Source organism: Corticium candelabrum, chromosome 1, assembly GCF_963422355.1.
Source record: "Corticium candelabrum chromosome 1, ooCorCand1.1, whole genome shotgun sequence".
In the NCBI taxonomy this organism is placed as follows: domain Eukaryota; kingdom Metazoa; phylum Porifera; class Homoscleromorpha; order Homosclerophorida; family Plakinidae; genus Corticium; species Corticium candelabrum.
In genome coordinates, this window is record NC_085085.1 from 11729257 (window position 1) to 11740560 (window position 11304).

Consider the following 11304-nt stretch of genomic DNA (forward strand, 5'->3'; position numbering starts at 1 on the left):
TGACGTGCTTATAGCAGAGTGCAGAACGTTTGTACATAGAAACGGTATCCTTGTCTAAATGGTTTTAGCAAAAAGACTGTACACATGTATGTGTTGAAAGATGTTTAGAAGTAACACAGGAGCCACTCTAATAAGATGTTGAAACAACACCTAGAAAGCACTAACGCACTGTTGAATGTCAAACAATACACCTACACCAATAACTCATGTATACCGGGTCATTCTGCTGCGCCTGCGTTTTTGTCTTTGCCAAGAAGAGCTAAGTGTTGGAAGACTCATTCTTCTCTTCCGGCTATAGTCTAGCTGCTAGCTAATTAGTGTTGTACTGTGTCTCGGTGTTATAGCGGTTATCGATTTCCTTTCTCGGCTGTAAGTCTCGCCGGTTCGTATTTCCTGGGTCTAGATCACCTGCATAGACATGCACTAAACCCATGCAGGACTGCTTACCACTTCGCAGTCGCTTTCTACTGGTAACCATGCTGACGCCCATCTACAGTCACCAATTTAACTAGAATGGTGGGTTAATAATCAATAATGATTAATTGATTAAGTAGAATTTTTAATATTTAGCTATTACAAAAGTCTTGTATTAGAATCCTATAGTATACGTTATACTCTAACAACCGAACACAATGTTATTGGTTAGTCAATTAACTGATGATTGATATCAAGCGTGTTGCATGGTGTAGGGTGAGACCAAAGTGCTAATACGAGAACTCACTGCCCGACGTGCTATAGTTACTCGAGAAGCAAGCAAGACAATGGTAGGTCGGTGTGACATCTGCTTTTCCTGATTTACACTTGCTTTTTCTTTGATGCCTAAACAGATGCAGATCAAGTTTTACCATCTGTGTGAATTGGCAATAGTCTGCATTTCTGTGTCTTTCTTTTCGTGCGAGGTAACTTGGGAGCATAGTATAGCTACCGAACGGTGCTTTGCTGCATTGCTCTTGCATATGTCTGGCTAGGGTAAAATCAGCGCCGAGCCAATCCGCGGCCGTCGTCAGCAAGAAGAAACAGGCAAAAAATTGGAATTCCAGCAATACAATAAATATAATAGACGACGCTGTAAATGCCACAATTCATGTTTCAGGTGCTTGTTTTAATGTTTCCGACTGTGAATTTGCGGGCGGCGTTTATACTGACTCTTTGGTAACGTTTGACGATTGCTGTAACAAGATTGGTGGAAAGTCGTGGGCACTACATAATGGTGCATGCCGGAACTGTATACGTAATGGTAGTGGTGAGCCTCTAATATTGTTCAGATATGCGAACAAAACGCATTATTTTGTTGTTTCAAACCAGAGCTATCTCCAACTGTAGCCAAACCGTCGCCAAACGGTAACTCTAATTCCATCAATGACTGGACTCCTTGGGGTGCTTGTTCTCACACGTGCGGTCCTTCCGGAACCAGAAGCAGACAGAAAATATGTGGTCCATCAAACAAACTTACCGTCTGTAAAGAGCAAGATCAAAACTGCAATCGGGACGTCAGCTGTCCGGGTATACACATTTTCACATAAGTATTGGCGGTGTTAACTAATTATTGAATTTAACTGCTTGTATATCTGCCGTAATCGGACCGTTCTTGGTGGCTTGCTTGCTTGCGTGGCTATATACTGTTTAATTTACGTATAGTCGATGGACAATGGGGAAGATGGAGTAGATGGTCATCTTGTTCCAAAAAGTGCAAACGGTCAAGAAAAAGATCATGTAACAGACCAAAACCATCCGATGGAGGAAACGACTGTGTTGGTGTAGCACGTGAGAAGACTAGATGCAAAAGAAATCCCCGTTGTCAAGGTAGTTTATTGCACTAACAATCCATAGGTGCTATACATTCGCATTGGTCGGATTCTTTGCTAGTTCATGGTGGATGGAGTGCATGGACGCAGCAGTCGTGCACAAAATCATGCGGAGGCGGATTTCAGATTGTCACGCGACAATGTGACAACCCAACACCAGAGCACGGTGGCAGAGATTGTGTTGGTTCAAAAGTTAAATACCGGCCATGCAACACAAAATGCTGTCCAGGTAATGCAGCCGATAATAAATAGAGATTGTGAATCATGTCGTTTTGAACGTGTATGGTTTAGTACATGGCCACTGGAGTAAGTACACGAGCTGGTCAAACTGTGAAATGACTTGTGGAGATGGCCAGCGATTTCGAAAAAGAAAATGCAACAATCCTCCACCGTCGTGCGATGGACGCAATTGCAGTGGGTTTTCAATGGACGCTGAGGCCTGTTCTCCCAATAATTGTCCCGGTATGAAATGCTTGCCAAACGTACTTTTTTTCTTCTAATCTAGTTAGTATGTATGTTTGTTGTAAAAGTGGACGGAGGTTGGAGTGCCTGGACTACAACAGTTTGCACTAAAACTTGCGAAATGGGTCATCATAAAAAATTCCGAAAGTGTGATAACCCTAAACCTAGCGGCAGACCCCCAGATTGTCCCGGAATTGAAATGCAAACTATACCATGCAATAAACAGCCTTGTCCCAGTATCTATCCAAATGAAAAGCACAACGAATTCAAAATTGATATTTTTGTTTTTGAAATTACTTAATCCGTGTTCTGGTGCGTATTGTTAATTTTTGTAATTTTATGTAAGAGCAAAAGCGATATGTTTTGTTTTGTCTTATTGTAAAGTCGACGGAGGATGGACGTGGTGGAGTAGTTGGTCTTCCTGCTCGTCAACGTGCAAAGGAGGAACGCAGAGCAGAACCAGACAATGCACAAATCCTCCGCCAAGGTTCCAAGGAGTTTCCTGTCAAGGTTTGTAAACAGAACACACAACACACACACACACACACACACACACACACACACACACACACACACACACACACACACACACACACACACATGCGCGCACGAGCACGCATTCAACTACAAGCTATTTGAGGTATATACATTCCAGAGAATGATATGGTTCTCGTTTGAGTTTTGGGAGACTCAGAAAGAAACTGCATGTGAGCGCCTGATTATATTAAGGTGGTTACAGAAACAGATCGACCCATCCTTTCGACATGTTCTCTCTAATCCAGGGGAAAGGTGAGGTACAAGATCCGCGGAGATGGTTTAGTTGCAGTGAATTGCCATGCAGATCAGGCTTACTGCCGCAAATTTATGAACAAATCGTGCTTTACATCGCGTGTTTGCTAGATCGTCGTTGATCCTGTGATTGGGTTCGTCCGTTCTTTGACATGCAAGTTTTGTTTCTACTTCTGCGGGTTAATCTAGCCACTTTTCTACAAGGCAAGCTTGAAGAGGAGCCTATTTATTTGCCAACTACTTGACCACGAGACAGGTTGTACTGGTATATATATCACCTTAGCCAAGCAATTACGAGGGAGAGCGATTTATACATGCATGTACTAGTAACCGTAGACGTTATAATGTAAATACACACATAATCCTTTGTATTTGATCTCTTGCAATATTTGCATCCATGTGACGGATATTGTTGTTGTTTGTCATCGCGTATTGTGACAGGTGTAAACGTGGATACTCAAACGTGTGCAAAAGTCAAATGTCCAGGTTTGGTTTTGTCTAACTTGTAACATTACAAATATTACATAGTACGTTATGTTAGTGGATGGCAACTGGGGAAAATGGAGTGTGTGGTCTGAGTGCAGTAAAATTTGTGAGACCGGAACACGATTTCGATCTCGGTTATGTAACAATCCCCGACCTGACTTTGGCGGGAAACAGTGTAATGATCCGTCTACTGGAAGAGAAGAGAGCCTGTGTAATACACACAAGTGTCCAGGTATTTACGTGAGTTGACGATATACAATAATTTCAAACGGCTGATCTTCAATTTGTGTTGAAATATGCAGTAAACGGAGGATGGGGTGCTTGGACAGAGTATACATTCTGCAGTAAAACCTGCGATACGGGATCACAAAAAAGAACTAGAAAGTGCAACAATCCCACTCCAAAATATGAAGGTACAGGTTGCAATGGCAACGATGCCGAATCAAGGCTCTGCAACAAATTCGGATGCCCAGGTATTATAACGCCATAATTCGCTGTGTATTATGCAAGTGACAACTATTTATTTATTGATTAGTGGACGGCAGCTATACTCAGTGGACGTCTTGGGCTCAATGCTCGCGAAGTTGCGGAAGAGGTACTACTGAGCGAACGCGACATTGTAATCTTCCGTTGAATGGGGGACGTCCTTGTCTGTCTATCGGTCTTCCACAAGAGTCAAAAGTTTGCTGTAAAAGTAAATACTAAAAGTTATGCTGTTGGGTGCTAGTTGTACCGGCTCATTGCTTTTCTATTTAGGGTCTTGTATTGGTACTGTATCGTATATAGCGTACTCGGTGGTTACGTCTCGAACAGCAATCGTGCAAAGATATACAGTTGCATGCGGTATTTGGGATCTCGGTCGCTGTGGAAGATCCAGGTACTTATACATACAACTTCAAAAGTATTTGCACTCATCGCTAAACGTATTTTTAGGACTGTTTACAGGCAAACGTATGCCAGACAAGAAAAGACTCTGTACAGGCATGCCACCAAAGATAGTTGTTGAGTAGGAGAAACCACTGATAATGAAGCGCAGGGTGTTGTGACCGCTGAGTCTAAGGCAGTGAGTGTCACTGCGGCGTTCAAGTTTTGATTGTTTTTGTTTGTAATTACACGTAGTGGCTGCATGTTGTCTGTCTGATGGCGCGATTTGCAGGGTGACTAGACAACTGTCATATTCCTGTAATAAAATATGATAAACGAACCCGTCTTTGTCACCAACAAGGTTGTAATTGAAAGCGTGTTTATAACGTGTAGTCGCTCTAGTAACTCAGTAATAATAGTGAGTATATAGACCATGGGTCTCTGCTAGACAACCTGTGGCATGGACTGCACTATAAATAACCGAATAACACAATCAAACAATATTATATATCAATTACTGAGTTGTGTGTGTTAGAGAGAGATGCCAGTCTGAGAATCTGTAGTAGAGGGACCGAAAAAAATTAACATCTATGTTTTAGAGCGTGTGGTGTCAATAACAAATTAGGTAACTATAGTGTTACGTAAAAGTGTACGTATGAACGTGTTGCCTCTGGCTGCCTCGCTGGCTTGAAACGCGGTTTGCTTCATGATGCAATGATCTACTAAAAATTGTACTTTTGCTATAACCCATGACAACAGACCTGGACGTTTCTATGCACTCACTGGTTGTATGTGTCAGTTGACCCTTTTAGGAACAGCTGTATGTACCAGATACATACACTCATTCACTTCTGGCTCAGAGAAGCGTCTGGAAACCACGAGAACTTGACTAATTTGACCATATCAGAACCAAACTGACCAGCCATTTAGTGCATTCTTGAGCGTTGACGACATCACTATGAGGCCTTTGACCTCCTCTGACCTACAGTTATGCTGCATAGCACAACACAGGGATTGCTGGGTTTACGATGGAAAACATCAAGCGTCTGTGTAGAGAAAGTATAGCAAACGTTACTGTAGAAAAGTGGGCAAACTGCGTGAGGCACGTGCACGTACGTGAGAAGGTGGAGAAACATTACAGGACAATACACGGTGCGTTAGCCGACGTTGCAGAGCAGATGATCATAGAATTCGAAGTTCGTCCTGAATCAGAAGATTCGTCGTCGTCTGAAACTGAAAGTTCCAAGGATCAAGAGTAGAAACGGATCCTAGACACACTCTTTCCTAGCTAACTGACACCCCAACTGGGCAGTTTACTGTGTTGGGTTGCTGTTAACAGCCTGCTAGCTATAACAATTATGTACTTACCTTTATGCAATTAGCCGTAATCCCGCCTTAGTCCCGCCTTTCTCCGCTCCCTAACTTATTAAAATACAGGAAATTGGCTCTACTAACTTCAGTTACGTCTCTGTAGCCCAACGGTGAGTGTAATTAGATCCGGCAAGGGAAGAGCTTTCGATTGATACCAATATCAGCCAGGAGGGCAACATCTTTGTCGAACAAATGACTACATTCCAGCAATCTCTCTAATGCGTGAACGCACTTTAGTTAAACGCACTGTTGTTGATGTCACGGAGTATGTACAGATGACAGACCTAACGACCTACAAACTAGCTCGATACCGCCAGACGATCTGAAAGAACTTACTGCCTCCATGCGTAGCGCAGGCAATGAATTGTTTGCCGTCTGATAGTGTCAGGTTGTCTGTTTTAATAAGCGTTTGTATAACTTTAGGATGTCATGAAAAACATATGCTTTTGCATTGTACAGACTGGAAGCGTGACGCAATCCGAACAGATCGGCATAGTCACCATCCATCCAACCGACGAACCACGTATATAGCTACGCAGAGTGCTACCAGTTGATCATTTTAGCTTAAAGCAGTCTTCTATATACCGATAGTATGCATTGCATGCAGTATTGGTATCGGCGCCGATACCGCGTATTTGAGCAGTACAGCATCATCGGTATCGGATTTCGGTAACTCGCGCGGGTCTAGAACATCAAAAGTTAATTAAAATGACATGGTTCTGAGACTTCGAATGCGATTGTCATGCATGCATGACTCGTGTCGGTGGCATTTGGTTCTAGTGCGATCTCATAACGTTAAAGTAGACAACAGTATGGGGTCGTATAAATAAATAATAGAATATGGTCAAAAATCGTTGCGATAGGCGGTACAAGCCTAATAACGTATGCACATTATCTGAAGTCCTAGAAAGCATCTGCAAACAAGTACCCGGAGGATTCGTGAAAGAATGTAGCCAACACAGGTAGGAGTCAACGATACCACCACAAACAATTGAAATGTCCGTGTTGGTATCGGTGTCGGGTATCATCTGTTGTACTTGGAAATCGAAGAATCAGTATCGGTATTATTCAGTGGCGTAGCTATTAGGGAGCCTGCTGGGGGCACGTTCACCACAAAATTTGGCTACCTTTTGGAATTTTTATCCTATAGTTTGCAAATTACAACCATTTTTTTCAAATTCCAGGTTAGCTAGCCATTTAATGGTAATTGTTAATGCCCGTGACAATGATGATAATGACAATGGTATTAATAAATCGCTTCTATTTTCCGTAAAGTAAATTGCCTAACCCTGTTGTCACGTGCCATCGATCAATATCATCGATACACATTTACCATCTCTTGCCAATGAAGGAGGTTTTCGTAGGCCATGCTCAAAGTCTTAAGGCCTGTCCACACTGGCAACTGGATCGCGATCCAACCGCAACGCTGTCCACACTTGCAACTCGATCGCGATCGGATCGCGATCGGTTGAATCCAATTAGAAGAAGTGGGCGTTACCTTCACGTACGCTACGCGTGTAGTCGAAACATCCAGCACTCCTCACTCGTCTTTGTTCTCGCTCACCTTACGTCGCTGTATCAACGCTTTCTACAAGCAAAGAAACCACACCTACACATCGGTCATCAGTCACGTGATACCGAAATGAGGCGGAGGTATCGTTTTCAAAGTGCAGTGTGGACGCTCGCTATCCCGATCGGATCGCGATCCATTCTGGTCTAGTGTGGACAGGCCTTTACAATTTGTGTTTACATTAGGTGTCTCTACCGTGTCATGTACGTTCGTTTTCATGTTTGAAAAGACTTGAAGACCTACTTTAGGACTGGAATGGGGCAAAATAGATCAACTAGCCTAGCTCTTCTTGCTTTAGATAAAGGGATGTGCAGTAGAGAACTAGACAAAAAACAGAAGAATTAAGCTTAACAAGCGAAAAAATAAACGGTTAACTTAAGAGTAAAAATACAGATTTGAGGAATTTTTAGTGTGCTTTCCAAATCTTGGACTCTGGCTACGCCGCTGCGGTCTCTTGGCATTGCCGTGGGAGATACCGCAACATGGTTAGTCTCGCGTATCCAGACCATCCCCGCCTACATCCTTTCGGCGGGAGATGGTCTGGGGATGTGCCAATACAATTCTTGTTCTGCGCTCCCCACGAATCGTGGGAGATAAAGATCTCTTTATAGATAGCAGGAGGTCTAAGTAGGTGTCACGCAATCGCATTCCGCTCATTTCGCTTATGTTGATTTACGGTCATGCCTGTGAACATACACTAATTAGATATTCTTTCTTCGACCTGTAGACCTTGAACTACTGCCTTGTTGCATGAGGGACGTACGTTTCGTGGCCAAATTGTCCGTGAGGCTGTGTTTTTTCACCGATCGACGTCTGATTTTTAGATCTATCATCGTGATCTTGTGCGTCTGACGTAGTCATGTGACGTGCTATTGTTTAGTCATGACGCTCTTTCGCCGTCCGTTAGTCTTATTCAGTTTTCTGCTCTTTTAGCGTGTTGTTTGAATGCAGAGTGCCGCTATAGCTCCTTGTGTTCTTACATTTATTTGTCTGACGTTTCGAGGGACTAAAACGCCTCTCGATCAAGCAGCATGATTATCGTGGCTGTGGGAATTCACGCTTTATTCTGTCTCGTTATTGCGCTACTGTGTTCAACACGCTATTCAAAGTCCACAAGATTGACGAGCGAATGTCTTCTCTTTGAGTACAGGGGCGTAGCGTCCAGTCCGACCGGTCCGGCCATGGCCGGACCGGTTTTTGAAATATGCACTTTCGCCAGACGCTCAATGGCATCAACTTCCGTTTTAAGGGTATAGCCGATTAAATAAGTAATATATTTCTGCTCATGCAGTACTTTGTGCGTCGGCCTTGCGTTCTCCAGACGTCAGTTGAAGGTACTGTACAGGCTCGGAGACCCAGCCGATTAAGGTTATGAGCAGCAATAAGTATCAGTTTTAGAATTAGACATGGCTGTCATTATAGTTCTCGTTAATTAAAGTTGTCCCGCCCATCTACTAGCGTGCGCTACATTGTCCAGCCCACTAGCGCGCGCTAGGCCGGACCGGTTTTCATTTACTTCCTACGCCCCTGGAGTAGTAGGACGTCCGTTCACAGGCATACATCTTTGTTAATTACAATTGTAACTAACCAGTAATCAGCACACGCGAGACGAGCGGAATGCGATTAAGCAACACCTACGTAGACCTCCTGCTATTTATAAAGAGGTCTTTATCCCCACGATTCTTGGGGAGCGCAGAACAAAAATGGATTAGGCATATCCCCAGACTATCTCTCGCCGGTAGGATGTAGGTGGGGATGGTCTGGCTACGCGAGGCTGCAACATGGTCGCGCGCACCACCCCTTTCCAACAAAGTTGGTATTTAGAAATGAAAGTGAACCGCACATGCGATGGACGCAGCTCCAACACTGGGTGACCCAACAATATAAAGTCCTGACTAGCGCGCGCTAGACGTAGAGTCCCGGGTCTCATATGGTCAAATGAGACCCTGGCACAAAGCTTCAACTTCTCCATTTTTATATCAAAGTAAAGACTGATTATTTATTTATAAGCAGTCAAGAGGGTTACGTCTCTTCTACCTACAATGTTGGACCCAAGTTCTTTGCTTCGCGCATCTCTTCTCTACGGCGGAAAATGGGCGGGTCGCACCATCTAATGTGGGACACCCGTATTGTTTGAAGCGAGACAATATCGCGTTGCCTAAACTTTATTTGGCTCTCAAACAGCAAGACAAAGCTATTTATTGCGTCTAGAGACTAATCAAGTCCTCTGTACTCAGTTAGAGAGCTTTATAACTGTTGTCTGCATTGTCTAGCTAGCTGAAACATAGCTGAAAAAACAGTTGGTAGTCTAGAAATGACTAGAATTACCATCTTGTGTTCAAACACTTTCAAAAATATTTCTTTTGTTCTTGGCAAACCGATCGAATGTAGATGGAACCACTGTAACGAAGTGTTTACTATTATCTAAAGCTCAGTGACTTCTTCATTCACGCACTGCATGTTTCCGCAAGACGGTTTACGCAGTTTGTCACTTGTAAGTCGCTTAAACTAAGTTTTCTGATAATTCGTGAGATCTAGGCGTTGTTTGAAGCAAGAACAGATAGCCGTGTAGTACCTGGTCTGGCTCTAGGAGACAGTGTACATGGGGATGACCATGCAGAAAGACCAAGCTATCGAGGACGGCGCGAGCTGGAACCGCTATATAGATAGACTTACTATGGCTCCACCCACATTGGATCGGTTTTGCTAACTAAGAGATGCTACAAGTGTTTGACACAAAGATGGTGATTCTAGTCATTTCTAGACGAGCTGTCTTTCGACGAGCTGTTTTTCAGCTAGCTAGAAATGCAGACAACCGTAAAAAGCTGTATAGCTGAGTACAGAGGACTTGATTAATCACTAGAAGCAATAAACAGCTTTTTGTTGTTGTTTGAGAGTCAAAATAAATTCTAGGCAACGCGACATTGCCTCGCTTCAAACAATATTATACGGGTGTCCCCTAGTAGATTGTGCAACCCGCCCCCTTTCCTTCGTCTCGAAGCGACGAACTTGGCTCTAACATTGTAGGTAGAAGAGACCTGCTCTTCTTGACTGAGACGCTTTGTTCAGCGAGAACTAGCGGTTGTCTCAAATTTAATGGTTTTGTCCCACTTTCTCGAGTTTGCTTGTGGCGGTACAAAAATTGAACCGATTAGCTTTGAGTCTAACAGAAGTGATTTATATGTGAATTTTATAGAGAGAGGTAGCGTCGGGGGCTGGGGAAGGCTATAGCTCCCCAAACATTTTGGGCGTGTCTCTTCGCTTCAAGCAGAACTCTAATTATAAGTTACTAAACAGTGACGGTCCTTTTAATCTCAGAGTAGTATGTTGACGATCAACGACGACGTTAACTATATGTCTGTGACAATATACATTATTTCAGTATGCTAGAACCAGTGTCGAGAAGTTGTGGACACTTAGAGTGCGCATGACCATCACCTATTTGAGACGTCATTATCCGGCAATGGCAGAGTCAAAGAAGACAGCATCAAAAGGCATGCAGAAGCCTATCCATAAATTCCTTTCAAGTAAGTCTATGGTCGACAACCCGATTGACCGGAGAATGGAATCTCCTGCGGCTCCGCTACCTAATGATTTGCTTGCACTCCACGGTACTTTCTCCACAGGTTTATTCTATCTATTAATTAAAAATCTATAGCTAGACCTATATATATATATATATATATATATATATATATATATATATTGCTCGCTAGATTGCGAAATGCTAAAATTGGTCAACGTAGTTTGCACTGAATTGGTCTTCTAGATTCTATTGTCATCGAGATGCCATCTAATTTTGACGATCGCAGCGAGCCATGTAAACCTTTTTGGCACGGACGGTAACAGTGTTTCCACTCCTTTATACGCACACTGACGGTACTCAGTCCGACAGTCTATTTGTAACATGAAATTGATACTAATTTATCTAGATACCTATAACCTGAGGGCTAGAAA

General features: G+C 43.2%; 1 protein-coding gene across 1 annotated transcript; it reads left to right on the forward strand.

The window, feature by feature from the left end:
- The first annotated feature begins 632 nt into the window (after positions 1–632).
- On the forward strand, positions 633–4755 carry LOC134198357 (coadhesin-like). The gene is made up of 16 exons (XM_062667738.1): positions 633–641; positions 690–764; positions 828–899; positions 969–1020; positions 1094–1243; positions 1306–1503; positions 1639–1803; positions 1867–2034; positions 2097–2267; positions 2652–2777; positions 3498–3542; positions 3598–3774; positions 3845–4015; positions 4078–4236; positions 4299–4419; positions 4476–4755. Exons 1-16 carry the CDS (start codon positions 633–635, stop codon positions 4546–4548), a joined length of 1932 nt encoding a protein of 643 aa, XP_062523722.1. The 3' UTR covers positions 4549–4755.
- The last annotated feature ends 6549 nt before the right edge of the window (positions 4756–11304 follow it).

What these genes read in the sequence shown, in the direction of transcription:
- LOC134198357 (XM_062667738.1), top strand. An exon ending in TCGGGACGTCAGCTGTCCGG is followed by an intron (nt 1,504 to 1,638) that starts GTATACACATTT and finishes ATTTACGTATAG; the next exon opens with TCGATGGACAATGGGGAAGA. An exon ending in AAGAAATCCCCGTTGTCAAG is followed by an intron (nt 1,804 to 1,866) that starts GTAGTTTATTGC and finishes ATTCTTTGCTAG; the next exon opens with TTCATGGTGGATGGAGTGCA.